The sequence below is a fragment of the Anser brachyrhynchus genome (assembly GCF_964034855.1).
Source record: "Anser brachyrhynchus genome assembly, chromosome: 5".
Taxonomy (NCBI): Eukaryota; Metazoa; Chordata; class Aves; order Anseriformes; family Anatidae; genus Anser; species Anser brachyrhynchus.
Genome location: NC_137699.1, coordinates 26,700,811 through 26,717,710, shown reverse-complemented (window position 1 = coordinate 26,717,710; position 16,900 = coordinate 26,700,811). Strand labels below are relative to the sequence as shown.

The following is a 16,900-nucleotide window of genomic DNA, read 5'->3' as shown; positions in this document are numbered from 1 at the left end:
CTGAAATAATAAAGGACATTAGACTTCCCAGGTACTCTCAGATCACAGAGCTGCTGCAGTAAAATTGAATTTCTGACTTCCATTAAAAGAACATAATTACCAAGGCAATATGATGCTAAGAAATATATATTTTTACTTTAAAAAACAGAAACAAAACAAATTAAGCACCCCTCCTCAGTCCCTACCAAATATTTGTCCTAACAAATTCTGGTCACTTTGAAAAACTGACAAGTATCCATCCATTTGCTTGAGCAAAATGTTTCTTCCACATATCCCTAAAGAACTATATAGACATTAATGCACACACTGAACAAGTGCCTATCATTTAAACAACTCACATTTGTTTTCAGCAATCACCCCAGGTATTACTGGGGTAAGACAGTTGCCAGTCTTAAAACAATTCCTACCTTATCAAAGGCCCACTTATCATGGGAATGTTCAGCATACTTGCTGACAATATACTCCAACTTTTCCGGAAGTACAAGGCTGTAAACAAAGGAGAGTTTGGTCATTCAATTGTAAGTTACTGCACTCTGATCTATGAAAAAAACAAGCTTCATCTCCAAATGAAGGCAAGACATTTCGCTTGGTAAATATTTTTATTTAGAATAAATAACACAAACCAAAACAGAGCTATAATGGCATTTACAGAGAGTCTTCAAATACATAATTCTTGGTAATTCTTAATGCAAGACAGTATTAGTATGGACATTTCACATTAAATAATGATGGTTGGTGGAGGGTCTTGATTTTAACAGCAATCACCAATCAGCAATAGTAATTTCTTGAATATAGAAATTTTAGAACTCTGTATTTTAGAATTACTTAAAAGCTCATGTCTCTACTAAACCATCACACATGATTTTCTTGTTTTGCTCTACCAGGTTTCTAAGATTAAGTCTCAAAACTAAATGAGATTTTATAAAAACTTGGTAATAGGCTAATTGAATCACTTACTAGATTTTGATGATCTTGTACCATTTGCTATCACTGTACCACATTCTAAATAATGACAGCATCAACTGTTTTAAGGCTGTAAATATCCCAAATATTTCTAATGGGGTACATAAGAAGTACTAATTTACCACTTACTCTGCAGAATATTGAACATCTCTACAGGGCTAAGAGTAGTGTGTTTTTTATCTGCTAAACAGGATATGTTCTAGCAAAGCATTTGGCAGCAAGAAGCAAAAATGCCTGCATTATTTCCGAAAGGTACTAATATCATTAAAAAGTCAGTCACTGGCCACCACTCTATATAGAGGAGAATAAAGTGTTAGTAAGGAAATTGTTGTAAAAATATATAAGGAAAGGAAATTGTTATGAAATACATTACTCACTTTGCTGTACTGACAGGTTTGGGATCAAAATTTCCTTCTGGATCCACTGAAGTCTGCTTTTCCAAAGTTGATCTAATTCGTGTATCTAAATAATCAGGAGGCAAGGCACCAGCTATAGCACTTAAACAAGGCAAGGCCATTCGAAAGAGCTCTGGATCATACTTCTGCAGGAGAGATAGGAACTGGTTGGAAAACCCAACAGAAAAACATGCAAAATGTTAGTGAAAACCAAGCAGCCATATGTACAAATATTAGAAGATGCAAAGAGACAGTAAAGCACATTTAAAAACTAAGCACAGAGCAAAGTTATTGCTGTATGACCTGTATTTTTCTTGCTATCAACCTGATACATTTTTAAGACTGTTCCAATTACCGTAAGTATGCTGACACTTGTATAAGCATATACAATACATGTAGGAGCATGTAAAGATTTCTTCAGGCCGTTAAAGCCTACATAGGAAGAATCAAAGGTTGTTTACCTAGTCAGAGAAGTACAGTAATCTATAAAATACTGTCTTTAACTACAGAAGTCATTATCATTTCTCCCTCTTTTGCCCTAAACTTCTTAAAGTTTAAATCATGCCAGTCAGAGAAAACTGTGTTTTACTGTTGCAAAGCCAGTTCACTATCTTTCGGAGTTGTCCTGTCAAGAGGTGAACTAGCACACTTTGTCTTCTAAATAGTTAGCCTAATAGTTTAATTAGCTCTAGAGATAACAGTACTTGATATATAAAAACACATGGTGCAATTACATGTGAAGAATTTATCCTATCCTTTGTTAACTTGCCATGAAAAACATTTAAGGTCAATTGTTACACACAGAGTTAAGTGTGTAATTAAGTTATTTAAAAAAGGGGGGGGGGGACATAGAGAAACTAGCAGCAGATCATAGGAGGCCTACATTCTCATTAAAGCTCTCAAACTACATTCTTAGTGTGCCTGGGAAAAATAATCACTTCAGATTCCCCACTTGTATAACATGCATAATGATGTACTTTTAAAAGACTTTAACAGATTTACTGTTGAACACTGTTGTGCAAGAGTTCCATGCTATTATAATTATTTAATAAATTGAAGAAAGATTTCTCGTGCTTCATTGAAAGACATAGGAAAGCTATATGATTTTCTAAATTTGTATGACAAATTCGTTTATTATTTTTGTGTTAACAAAATGCTGAAGAGCAGTTTCAAGGTCCATTGAAGATTCTTGCTGATAAAATTATACATTACAGCAAGAAGAATGCCTAAAACTTTGAACCTTTTAACTTCCTTTAGTTTTGTTACAATGTTCTTTAGTGCTTAAGGCACAAGCAAAAGAAGTGAGATCACAGAGTGAATTACTTCCACTAACACAGCTGGAAGCCATAAAAATACCAAACCTGTAAATATCTCAGTACAAAACAGAACAATGGAGAACACTGTAGCTTAGCAGCTTTACACAATGCTCTCATTGGACTAATAATCATATACAAAACGATACAAATCCTATTACAGAGGGCCACCAATACTGACAGAAATACATCGTCTTCATTTCTTTGTAAAATGCTAAGACACAAATTGAAAATGGTTCATTGTAACCTCAGGCCCTACTGACACTGTTTGTACTTGTGACAGCAGTGTCCTGGTTCCAGTTAGGACAGAGTTAATTTTCCCTCATAGTAGCTGGTAGGGTGCTATGATTTGGACTAGGATGAGAAGAGCGCTGATAACATGCTGATGTTTTAATTGTTGCAGAGCAGTGTTTACGCCAGGCCAAGGACTTTTCAGCTTCTCGCTCTGTCCTGCCAGCGGGCAGGCTGGGGGTGCAGCAGGAGCTGGGACGGGACAGACCCAGGACAGCTGACCTAAACTGGCCAAAGGGGTATTCCATCCCATCTGGCGTCATGCTAAACAATATATAGGGGTGGCTGGCCGGGGTGGGGGGGCCGGCTGCTCGGGGATAGGCTGGGCATCGGTCAGTGGGTGGTGAGCAATTGCATTGTGCATCACTTGTTTTCTTACACATTATTATTATTAATACTATTATCATTATCACTATTATTATTATTGTTATTACTATGTTCCTGTCTTAATAAACTGTCTTTATCTCAACTCACAAGCAGTAAGACAGACAAAGATGTCATTAAAACCAAATACAAATAAGGCTTAAAAGCCATTCTAGAATAGTGAAGAGACAATGTTTACTTTCATACTATAAAAAGGATGCCTAGAGAAACGATCACCTGAATTTGTTCACTAGAGCTGGAATGGACATTCAGTGGGATGCACTGAAAAATATTGCTACATTCTCATAGTGAGAACTTGATTTTTGAGCCAAGTTCAAAGAGAACAAGTTTGAAAAGTATTTATCCAGAAAGGCATTTCTAATATGAGAAATGTAACATTTCCTTACTTAGAAAAAACATTAGTAAGTGCAAAAATCCTAAGAACACACCTTGGAAGAGTAGTACAGGAAAATGTTTATTTATGTGAAGGTTGGATCATAAGTTTTTAACCTAAGCAAGGACCAGCAAACTATCAAAATACAAATGTCTGTTTGAGAACAGGTAATTTAGATTTACAGTGCATACACCAATAATTTGATTAGCATATACACACATTTCTTAAAAATAATGCTATTATATGTCAGTAAAAAGTATTATAAGAAGTTTAGGAGAGCAAAGTAGAATAGAGCTGAGTAGAGAACATTGACTTGTCAGTGCAGCAAGCAATCATTAACAGTGGAAAAACTGTATCAAAACGAAAATCTCACATTTCATTAATTTGGAGAAAATCCTTCATGAATCAGGACTCCTTTTTTTTTATTAGAATGTTACTTCATTGGAAACATTCTTTGTCATACATCCTGTATTATGTGAAAGAATTGCTGAGACAGGCATTTTCTGTTCTTGGCACTGCGAATTATCATTGTAATGCTTTTATAGAAAGCCCATAGTGAAACATGAATTCTAATCATTACCTTATGAGACAAGGAATCAAATATTCCCCAGAAAAGTTTCTCAGTTAAATGTAATTCTTCTTCTGCTGCAATTCCATAGCTTCCCATTCCTGAAGGTAGACAATAGTATTTCCAGCACTGTTCATAGTGATTTGTCAGAAGCTAGTTGTTAAAAAAAAAAAAAAAAAAAGAAGTGTGTAAAACATTGATATTTAATAATATGACTCACTGGGTAGCATCTGCTTAAACAGTTACATAAGTATTATTATTTATTATTATTACTTATGCCCACCAATACTATTTATTCTTTATTTCTAACAGATCTTAAAGAGAGTCTTTTTTTCTTCTTTATCTTTTTGGGGGAGCAGTAGAGCTGTGCCACTAAAGCATAAAGACTCTGTTATCCCCAGCTAGACAGATTACTGTGAACTGAGTTTTATGCTGAATGCATGTACACAAAATACACCATTTACCTTGAGAGGCATTTTACAGTACTCATTGAGTAGCGGTACATCAAAAACTAGCCTTCTCAACAGCTGTTGTAGCATAGAGGGACGTAAGTGGCTGTAATTAAAAAAAAAAAAGAAATGAAAAAGGAAGTTCTTGTTAGTAAAAATTCATACAGACCAGTGAAAATGAAATACAAATTTAAACGATTTTCCACATCGGTATTCAAATGACTCATGAAAACTATTTTGAGAAACATATGGTGTGCACACAATGAAAAACAAAACAAAGAGTTAATACCCTCAGGTGTATAAAAAAATCATGAAAAAACAAATACTAGACTCTCTAAATAAGTTTGAGGAACCTGACTCTATGTCATCTATCTAATGATATAGCACAAAGATAAGCAGCTTTTGGACTGTCTTATGCAATTAGACAACAGCTATGATTGTCCATATGACAGCAGAGGAAAGGGTGTTTTTTGTTGCTGTTGGTTTTTGTTTGTTTCTTTGTTCAGTTTTAAGGATTCTTCAGGGTGGTTTAGATATACAGAAGAGACAATCAAAGCAAAATAAACAGAATATTGCCCTAAAAGAATGGTTTTTGATATGAAACTACAAAGCAGCAAAACACTCCTGACTGAAAATGATCTTGGAAATACATTATGATTACTATTATTAGAAATAAATCTGTACATCTCTACTACATCAAGGCTCAGTTCAGCTTTAGGATCAGTTTTCGGATTTGGAGAATGATGGATAGTTTATGTTTTTGTTTTGGTTTTAGTGTTTCTTTGTTGGCTTCTTTTTCTCTTTTTATTTTCATTCTTTCCTTTTTTTAAACAAAGAACAAGGTTCTTCAAACCACAATAAAAAATACAAACACGTCAACCCTTTAAATCCCCAACACACACACGTTGTCAAACTCGCCTAAACATTTTTAGTAATTACCGGCATTTTGTTTTTACAAATAATCACAATTCATCCTGTATCATTGCAAAGCTCATAGCAATGCAACAGCTTGTAGAACGCAGTATGAGTAACAGAAAAATCAGAACTATTTTCTCTTAGGAAAAGAAATCCTGTCATACAGTCAGGTCATTTATTTCATTCAAGAGTAAAACACTCTTCATTCTACATTATACACAATGAAGAAAATTATTAAAATACATATTCTTATTTCCATACACACACAAACGAAATCAATTTGAACATATGTATCATACATACTGGCAAATAGCAAGCAGGCATTCTTCAATAGTGTCTCGTTGTGCTTTTGTAAGGGAACGTCCTTTGGATAACCTATATATTGTGTGAAGCATGGAGTCAACCAGAGAAGCATGATGCTCTGTTCCAGAAAAGAGGGGAGCACATCTTTTGAGTAACGGAAACACAGCTGAACAAATATATCTATTTAGTGCGAGAGCTGCCTCTGTGGTACTTAGAGTAACCTGTATGAAGTAGTAATTGATTGTTAGTATCATATGGAATAAAAGTTACTAAATATGAAATTATAAAACATAATAATGACATATTCCTGAGGTCCCCTTAGTGCCAGGGTGCTAATGTAGTATTCCCAGTAAATGCATGAGGACAAAAGCCATTTTTTTTGAACTTGAGAAAATCAAGTCATCCCACTTATCCCATTAAAAACTGATTTCTTGCCCCACTGCTCTCTAAACCAATAAAAGCAAAAAAGAAAACAGGCAGCTTATTTCTTTAAACAGGTTATGAAAAATCACCAAGCATTAGGTAGTGTTTTTCATCTCACTCAATTTCTTCCTACCTACACATACATAAATTTTCAGTGCAATTGGAAAACACACATGAAATAAAAGTAATCATTAGGCCTATTACAGAATATCCTATGCACTTATAGCATAATTAAGGTAAGCCTGCATTTAAAGTACAGTACACCATTGCTTTCAGTGGTACTGAATGCTTACAATTAAAACTTAAACAGTATAAATGAATAAAAATATAATTGAACTGTTACTGCTTGGGTTTACAGTGAGCATATTTTTTTTTTAAAGATTTTTTAATTTGAAGTTCCATTTAATACACTAATTGAACCATTAAATCCAGCCACAGCACCTAATCTGCATAGCAAAATACTTACTGTATCCAGAGAGGCAGAAGCTCTTAAATCTGGTAAAAATCCAACTTCCAATAGGTGAAGGAGGAAGCTTTGGTCCTTAATACCATATACACGGTCCAAGAAGAGTACCATCGGTGCTTTATGATCAGGACAGAAATTTGCAGACATGTCTGGCTCATTTACTGTGCCATCTACACAAATATATAATGGCTTTTAATAGAAAATCACTGAATAAACAAGAAACAAGAGGACAATGAAAGACACTATAATTATATTTATTGACTAAAATCAAATGTTTGAAATCATAGTCTTGGTTCAGTTTTCTTGTACGCTGAAAAAGAATTCAAGGTAGTTATTAAAAAAAACACTTATATTGCAATTGATTAATTTTTCTGTCTTAAATGAAAAGAATGAATGGCTAAAGTATTCTACTTGTTTCATTACTATTACAGAGAATATTTTTAAGGTAAAATTAAAGAAACATATTATTGCGAATATTAATATATAGTAACTGAAGTTTCAGAAGGTTAAGAATTTTCATTTCTGTATCATGTAAACTAGACTAGAAAGAATATGTAATCCAAGCAAATACAACAGTAGCAGACATTAACTGATAAACCATCTGTAAAGGGGAATAGATAATTCTTGTGAAAAAGAAAGGAAAACAGAAGGAGGGGAAGGAGGATAACATTACTTTGGAGTAGAACAAAATGATAGATTGGTAGCTTATAGCCAGTGGAACATGCAGCAACTAACATGAAAGATGAAGATCATATACCATAAAAACCTCTTCCTCTGTTGCATTTATACTTTACATAAAATTACAGTTTGTAAGGTTATCTTGGAAGTTATGTTTGGAAATAAATCCACCCTGGATAACTATAAGACCGCTTCTAGGAAAGAATCAACAGTCATACAACAAGCAAGAATACATGATCAATACCCCTTTTCACCTTGAACTCTCTGATTTTGTAGTATTTTTAAGTTTCAAAGTGATGAAAGTACAAAGGGAATGAGGTCAAGCTTACGTGTTATACCTAAAGAGATAGTGTTTCTATAGCAACTGCAGGAGACAAAATACTGGGACAGATGGGCCACTGCAGTGTTCCAGTAAGGTATTTCTTATGTTCTTACATTCTCTGCTCCACAGGACCAAGTATCTCTTCTATAGGTCTAATTGATCCATACCTAATTAAAATCTAAAGAACATTTCACACCTGAAAGTTATGTGTTAACAGCTTTTTATAAAATGTGAACTTATCTACTAGAAGTATTGAAGTTACCTTTGTTAACTGTTGACAGCTTTAGTGGTATACTTATAATTCCAACCAAATCTTCAGTTGGCACTAGAGATCGGAGGATTGACCTGATTCGAATAGCTTCACCTTTTCCACTTTGAATAAGCTGTTAGAAAAAGTTCATCAAAGAAACTTAATACTGAGTGAAATCAGAAAAAAAAATCAAAATACTGATATTAGTATGGTTTTTTGGAAACACTGTACTGCCTGGAAAAAAATCATAGAAATCCAATCTATCACAGCACTATAAAGGAATGCTGATTTTAAGCTTATCCTACTTTTTCATCGCTCCTAATTTTGGTATAATAAATGGATAATTTATTGATGCTATAAATTCCTAATAAAACAAACAAACAGCTACATGGCTAAGCTTTCCAAGGATCAATCAGACAAAGTGCTGAAAGCAAAAATTTCTGAAAGACTCATGTTACTTAGAGAACATTTGGTGATAGCTTTTCAGCTTGCCTTTTTATACTATGAACAGATGCAAACCTGTCAGATGTATCTACACATTGTCCTATTATTTTTATGCAGTAAAAATCACAAAAGGAATTAATAATAATGGGGTGACCAACTTGATTTAACTTCCAGCAGAAATTACGTATTCACAATCTATCTCTGAAAACCTCTTCCAGTAATTTTCTTAACATGAAACTAGCAATATACAGCTAGATACAATTTTACAGCTAGTAAAGCTAATAGCTTTGGTAATTTTAAGTATGGACGTTACAAGTCAAATCTCTTGCTTATTGTTGTACTGAGACACACAAATATGGCACTTTCATCTGGATGTATGCTACTAAAGCATTTTAAATAGTGACAAACAAAAGTCACTTTAACACCAAGTTTTACATGTGGCTGTTACAGGCATTACACATTCAAAACAGTTATTTCACTTATTTTTTCACATATTCGTGTAGTGTTAATACCATATTTCAACAGTACACAAGAATGAAGTTCTGTATCACACTGTTATGAAAATTACTTTTGTGGCTTTCTAGAGGACAGTAAAGGGCCATCTTCAGAAATTTTATTGGCAGTGTAAATGTGTACCACTAGTAGTTCATTTTTGCTTTAATCCTACAGTCATGCAAAAATCCCAAATTTTACATAAATAACAGAGCACAAGGAATCAAAAGCCAGTGATTCTTTATGAACAGTTGTCAGGGAACATATCTGTATAGATACAGTGAAAAATGCAATAAAGCATACCTCCTGACAGTAGAAAGCCTTTGAATAGGGAATATTTTAGTTAGACACATACAGTTCTGTTTACAAATCTCCCACATTTTCTGAGCAAGTGACAGAATGAACTTACATGCATTTCTGGTGCACAGCGTCCAAGTAAATCTATGAGAGCCGAGTAAAATGACATGATTGCATTGCCCATGTGCACAATCTCCTCCTCTTCCTCCTCCTCATCACTAAAAGATAATCAATAATACCAGTGAGTATTTTTGCTAATCCAAGTTTATAGCTCCTCTCTGGAACTAGATCCATGATCCAGAGACTATAAATGAGATACAACCATTTCCTCCAGTTACAGATTACAATTTTTTAATTTTTTTTTATCCCTGGAGTTAGGAAGCAATTGAACAGTAATAACTACTTCATACCATCCTTCTGTCTTCTTCTTGCACTTTACCATTATCTTAGCTTCATTCTGTAACAGACTTCTTATTTGCTTTGTCCTTCAGGCTTCTTCTCTTCTGTAACTCTTATTCTACATGATCATGTTTCAAGAATTCTATATGACAACTGCTTGTGGGTGTGAATCTCTAATGTTCTGTGTTTGTATAATGACTTACCCAATAGGGTCTATTATCTATATACCTCTGGTGAGATTAAACCAGCTATTAAATCATCATTTTCCAAACATGCATTCACATTTACTTACCCTTCTCTCCTATATCCTTGTGAGGGAAGGTCACGAGAAGGATTCTCTGAGATTCTGATAGCTTCTTGCATAGCTGCCAGCAAACCATTTCCTCCTTCTCCTCTAAGGTCTGGTCCAAAGCACTCTGGCCGTCGAATAAGGAGCTTGACAACAACACTTGCATTTTCTTCAACACTTTCACCTGAAGACCAAAATAAAGTCTTAGCACAATACATATTTTCCCCTGAAAGGTATCCTTTCGTCAGAAGGAGACTGTATTTTCCTCTGAATTTTACAAAATATAAAATAAATCTTCAATCTTATTTCTGAAAGCAAAAATCTATCATTTTGGCAGCATGAGATGTGCTTTACCAAAGGATATCTAGGTTTAAAAGTGACAGTATAGTCACTGTCTATATATAGTATATATAGTGACAGTATAGTGACAGCCTTGCCACAGTTTTACTACACTCAGTCTAGAAGGTTCACTTCAGAAGGTTAACTTGCTTTTTGTGCCAAAGACTACTTCCTCCTAGAGTTAAAATACTGTGATAGGTTCTTTTGCACAAAATGGACTAGAAAGTAACCCAAACATATAATACTGGCAAGTGAGAATGCCACTGAAAGTGGCAATTAAATATTCCTGGGCAATCTGTACAAATGATGATGAGACATAGTTTTTGATGGGCTCCATTTAGAGACAGGTAGATTTTGAATAAATTCATTCATGGCTTTAGGAAATATCTTGTAAGCACCACTCCTAGCACATGGACAGAGAAACGTACTTCTTACTAAAGTTCATGATACCACACACATTGAATAAAATTCACTTCAGCTTCTTGTATAAAGGGTAATTGCAGGCAATAAGCCTGCAATTGGGCAGGTGAAGGGAAGGCTGGGGGCGGGGGTGTTGACCCCAGTAAACAACCACCCAGCCTCTTGTTCCCCCCCATCTCCTGCAGGAGAGGGAGAAAACAGAAAGAAGGTGAGACAACTCATGGGTTGAGATAACAACAGTTTAGCAGAGAAAGCAAAAGCTGTGCATGCAAGCAAAGCAAAAAGATGAATTTATTCACCACTTCACATAGGCAGTGAAGTGCAGTGTAAAATATTTAGCCAGTTCCTGGAAAGCAGGGCCCCAGAACACATAATGGTTGTATGGGAAGACAATCAAAATAACCATGAACATCTGCCTCTTCCTAATGCTTTCCCTGAGCTTTTATTGCTGAGCACAATGTCATGTGATATGGAATATCTCTTTGGTCAGTTTGGGTCATCCCTCATGTCTATGTGTCCGCTGCCAACTTCTTGCCCACCCTGAATGTACTTGCTGGGGGCGAGGAAGGGGGCAGAGTGGGAAAAAATTGAGAAAGCCATCACACTGTGCAAACACTGTTCAGCAATAGCCAGAACATCTGTAGTTTATCAACAGTGTTTCAGCACTTTACGGACTCCTATGAAGAAAGTTAATTCCATTCCAGCCAGACCTAGCATAGGACAAGAATTATTTGATTTTAAATGGGCCAGCTAAAACAAAAAATGTTGCTTAACATTCTGGCCTTGGTACTCCATCAGTGGAACACTCATCTCAGAGTTGAATCTTCTCAGTATAACTAAAGAAAAACAACTCATATTTTAGACCAAATCAAGCTGGGGTAAAATCTCCTGATTCTTTCTACTGCATACTTACATGTTGGTTAAATACTCTTCTTGTTGTTTAAAGCCTGAAATTGAATACTTCATCTTCTCTATACACAAAAAACACACATTAAAATCAGCTTTGTGTGGAAATGTATGTGTAGTTGAAAAGGGAAGAGAGTAGGTTATCTATTGTATAAATTCCAAAAGGGCACATAGGTTGTGACCCAGATGCTTGCTGAATAAAAGTCATTAAGAAAAGAAACTTTCACATAAATGATCTCTTTATATTTAATCTAACTGCTTTTAGTGCTTAAAGTTTAGCAGTTGGCATGTGGATATAATATGGGTATAATAATTGGGTAAAAAAAAAAAAAAGCCCAGCTCATGGTTGAATGCAAACATTTAGAAAATTCACAGTGGATACCTTATAAAAATAATCTGTGGGATGATATGAGATTAATGGGACATATAGGAAGAAAACAAATTAAAGGAAAGGAAAGAGAGTTCAGTCATTGAACTTGTGATGTCAGTAGCTTTATCCCACAGATCATCAGTATCAGTATTTTACTTACAAGCTACAATAATAACCCAGTACATAAACTTTAGTATCAAGTTTATACTGAATTGAATTTTGTATCTTGAGCACACACTAAAAAAATGGGATTAGAAACTGTAGTTTTTAGCAAAGAATAACAGGGCCATCAGGAAGTCAAAGCCTTTGATATGGTCCCTCACCACATTCTTCTCTCTAAATTGGAGAGGTATGGATTTGAAGGATGGACTGTTAGGTGAATAAAGAATTGGTTGGCTGTTCACAGCCAAAGGGTTATGGTCAACGGTTCTATGTCTGGGTGGAGGCCGATCACAAGTGGTGTCCCTCAGGGGTCAGTCTTGGGACTGGTGCTCTTCAACATCTTTATCAATGACATAGACAACAGAATCGAGTGCACCCTCAGCAAGTTTGCAGATGACACCAAGCTGAGCAGTGCAGTCAATACAATAGAGAGAAGGGATGCCATCCAGTGGGACCTGGACAGGTTGGAGAAGTGGGCCAATGAGAACCTAATGAGGTTCAACACGGCCAAGATCAACGTGTTGCACTTGGGCTGGGGCAATCCCAGGTATTTATATAGACTGGGAGAATAAGAACTTGAGAGCAGCCCTGCAGAGAAGGACTTGGTCCTGATGGATGAGAAGCTGGATGTGAGCCAGCAGTTTGTGCTTGCAGCCTGGAAGGCCAACTATGTCCTGGGTTGCATTAAAAAAAGGGTGGCCATAAGGGAGGCGGAGGTGATTGTCCCCCTCTACTCTGCTCTTGTAAGACCCCACCTGGAATACTGCGTGCAGGCCTGGGGCCCCCAGTACAAGAAGGATGTGGAGCTCTTGGAACGGGTCCAGAGGAGGGCCACTGAGATGATCAGAGGGCTGGAGCACCCCTGCTATGAAGAAAGGTTGAGGGAACTGGGCTTGTTTAGCTTGGAGAAGAGAAGGCTCCGGGGAGACCTCATTGTGACCTTCCAGTACTTAAAGAGAGCGTATAAACAGGAGGGGAAATGCCTGTTTACATGTGTTGGTAGTGATAGGACAAGGGGGAATGGTTTTAAGCTAATACAGGGGAGATTTAGGTAGATATTAGGTAGATATTAGGAGAAAGTTTTTCACTAAGAGGGTCGTGAGGCACTGAACAGGTTGCCCAGAGAGGTGTGGATGCCCCATCCACGGAGGCATTCAAGGCCAGGCTGGATGTGGCTCTGGGAAGCCAGCTCTAGTGGTTGGCAACCTTGCCCAGAGCAGGGGGGTTGAAAGTAGATGATCTTTAAGGTCCTTTTCAACCCAGGCCATTCTATGATTCTATGAAGTCAGAGTTAAAGGAAGGTAACAGTAGGTGAGATAATTGGGACGGAGAGGTTTTGGAAGGAGCAGCTAAGCACTTCGAACATTTCAGTTTTGTATTTTCCCCACTTAAAACACAGGTATGATCTTGAACAAACACAACTCCTGACTTTGCACAGATCTTGTGTTTTACTAGATGCTTTAAAACCTGATACCTCAGAAAACTATGTAAGCCAGTACTCTATTGGAAAATTGCCTTTTGTAATGCAAAATAGCTTAATTACAAACCTCTAATTCTCCCAGTGGCTTAGTGGCCAAGGAAGTTCTAAAAGCAGAGCAAACTAGTTACGTTTTCAGATATATCACAGTCTGACCTAAAATAGTGCAATTTACTCTATACCACAGCTTACTTATTGATAGAATTCCTAGCTTCATTTGCTACCTTAATAAGATACTCAAATCAACAATAAAAGTTGCAAAAGGAATAACAAAAAAGTAACTATAATTTTGAAGATTCAAAAAAAATATATTAATAAACAGCATATAATAATTACCCGTTGTTTGCGATGAGAAGGGTATGCATTAACCTCTCTTCATCCATTAACACATTCTTATGTACAGAAAAGTAATTTTAACAAACCCTTTTGATAGAATGCCAAGAAATTATACTTACTGTTAACAAAAACTGCAAATCTTAAGAATGACAGGTAACGTTCACCCTCTATTGGATTCCATCCAATGTCTGGATATCCTTTCGCTAGCAATACTGGACAACTCTGCAGGCCGCAACCAGCCAAATAAGTAACAACCTACAATATAGAAGCAATATTTATTCATGTATGTGGAAATAAATTTCTAAAAATACTGCCAATGCATGATTTTTTTTTAATAACATGGTTTTAATATAAGAGGTGTTTCATCTGAGAAACTACCAACACAGAAACATCAGTCTTAGTTTCTAGCTCTTGCTTTTGATAATGACAAAAAAAGCCAAACACTCTGTATTTCTGAAACTACCAAACTATATCATGACACAACAACAGAACAACATGAAAAAGATTTAATTTGGAAGGTAAAAAGTAGAATAAAATACTAAGGAATTAAATAGTCAGATCTTTTTTACACTTTTTAAACAACAGTTAAAAATACTAACAACTTCAAAATTGCATAAATAGCTATATATGAATAATTTGCTACAACAGCAAAGTAAACGTTGCATCAGAAGCTTACCTACTGTAAATCCAATTCTAATAGATATGCAAATAATTAAATTTTTCAGAAGATTGATCAATATCAGCGAACAGTCAAGTTTCTGGAGAACCATAAAGTTTAAAATTTTTGGTAATACACAAATACCCAATATAGCATTTCTTATCACGAAGAATATCTTTAAGCAAGACAAATCACTGAGAAATTACAAATGTAATTAATTATAGTAAGCTGAATTTCTGAAACATGAATGAAACACTTTCTCAATAATTTAAAAGGAAATTGTCAGGTAACTGCACAGATGTGATCTTTGTTTTTATTTAAAATACATAAGGATAACATTTGAACATGACTTTAGTCCTCAAATAGGTTTTGAAATAGGTAATTCACTGACTTGCCTAACATTACTTTCCTTGAAAATATGACAGCCAATGCTGGTGCTCCAGTCACTAACAGTGTATCCTGGGGTCAACACTGTTAATATTTCATTAACAATAGAATGGAATGCACTTTTGGCAAATTTGCAATTGATAAAAAACTGGGAATTGTTCTCAGTGCTACCTTTATCTAATTAGTATATTCCTGTGCTCTCACACCCTTTCCATTCATATTCCTGTCCCTGTCTTCTCTGAGCTATCCCCATCATATGTCCATTTATTTCCATTTTCTAACCTTTGCCTCTCCCAATGTATATGCTGAATACAAACACCACCACAACCACTCTTCACCCACTTCTACCCTCATCTACCCCCATACTCCACAAAGGCTTTACCTCTGCCAAACTATCATATTAAACTCTGCCTTCTGGCTTCTGTTTCCCACTGCTGTGTTAGAACATATCCCTTCCCTTTCCTGCGTTACTTTTCTTCTGACTTTGTATCCACCTTCCATCTACTATTTTGTTCCCCTTCCCAGGTATATACAGAGAACTTTATGCCATTTTTTATATCTTTTTACCCACTATTCCTACTTCATCCCTCTTCTCCTTAAATTTCCCTTTATTCCTAACCACTGTGAATGGTTAGGAATACTACCTGAATCCTGGATTCAATTTACTGCTGAAGCTAAACCAAATATCCTATTCCAATTTCCTTTGTTCATGTATCTAACCTACTATTTTCTTAGATTTTACTTCTGTTCTCCCCATCAATCTCTTTGATTTATTTAAGCCATGAGACCTTTCTTCACATTCTCTTACTTCACCTGAATTTGCTCTTCCCCAGACAATTTTTCCTGACATGTCTTTCTCCTGTTTCATGCCTTTTTTCATGTTATTCTTTCTAGCTGATAATAATTTTGAAAGGATACAGAAGACAGGAAAACACCTTCTTGTTCTCTTTTGCTGTGATTCCCACCAAGTATAAAGCCAAAGCAGGATATAGCGCCAAAGCAAGGAAAATACTGCTCAGTCAACCTTATCCTAAGACAGCACATTCCTAGAGCAACTATTTCTGAAAAGATCATATTCAAAAATTACTGTGATCAGACTTGCCCTTTTCCCTACTACTACAAGTACACTGTTGAATAAGTAGGTTAGAGTGATCACTTACTTTATCCAGATCTGGCTCTTCCAGTGCTAGTGCAAGCTCATTGTTGTCCATTACGGAGGCTGCTGCAACATCTAGTGGTGTTGAACCTCTCATTGAAGGAAATGCTGCAGAAGAATGTTAATGTACAAAAATTAAATTCAGTTTGCAGTAATCACAGTCATGCAGCAGATGGCAGCAATCACAATGGAATCTAAACATATTAACAGTATGTTGTATAGCTGTTCTTCAATCAAGAACGTTTAACTTTCAAATAATGCTAAAATAAATGCTGAAATTTTTTTGTCTTGACATCCATATCCACAAACATAAAGAACTATGCTGCTTTTAAATGCAGATAAAGAAATCAGTGTTAACAACATAGCAAACTAGAAAAAAAATTATACAACTATTTCTCTAGCAGAGCAACATTCTAGCTATATAACTCTAAGAAACTGTACAACCATATCAATTCAAGACTTTTAATTTGCCTTTATTCAGCTAAAATATCCACTTTCAAACTTCAGCTTTGCCTGTTTTCATTCTTTCATTCTTATTCCATTTTCTGGGTTTAATATGGGCAAATGTGGGTATAGAAATAGCAATCATGAACAGCTAAAACACTGTGAAATCACAAGCTATCTTGTCTTGATATACTTTATTGATACAGGCCATCTACCTAGCCAAGAGAAATT

General features: G+C 35.7%; 1 protein-coding gene across 1 annotated transcript in view; it reads right to left on the bottom strand.

Annotated features, from left to right (window-relative positions):
• Positions 1–16,900, bottom strand: part of RYR3 (ryanodine receptor 3) — a 243,221-nt gene that overhangs the window by 76,575 nt on the left and 149,746 nt on the right. The window contains exons 44-54 of the mRNA XM_080595279.1: positions 16,230–16,333; positions 14,144–14,279; positions 10,018–10,198; positions 9,439–9,544; positions 8,106–8,226; positions 6,844–7,013; positions 5,955–6,175; positions 4,752–4,842; positions 4,300–4,440; positions 1,341–1,522; positions 408–486 (exon numbers count right to left, since the gene is read on the bottom strand). Of these exons, the coding sequence (XP_080451405.1) occupies positions 408–486; positions 1,341–1,522; positions 4,300–4,440; positions 4,752–4,842; positions 5,955–6,175; positions 6,844–7,013; positions 8,106–8,226; positions 9,439–9,544; positions 10,018–10,198; positions 14,144–14,279; positions 16,230–16,333 (1,532 nt within the window). The remainder of the gene's footprint in view (positions 1–407; positions 487–1,340; positions 1,523–4,299; positions 4,441–4,751; positions 4,843–5,954; positions 6,176–6,843; positions 7,014–8,105; positions 8,227–9,438; positions 9,545–10,017; positions 10,199–14,143; positions 14,280–16,229; positions 16,334–16,900) is intronic.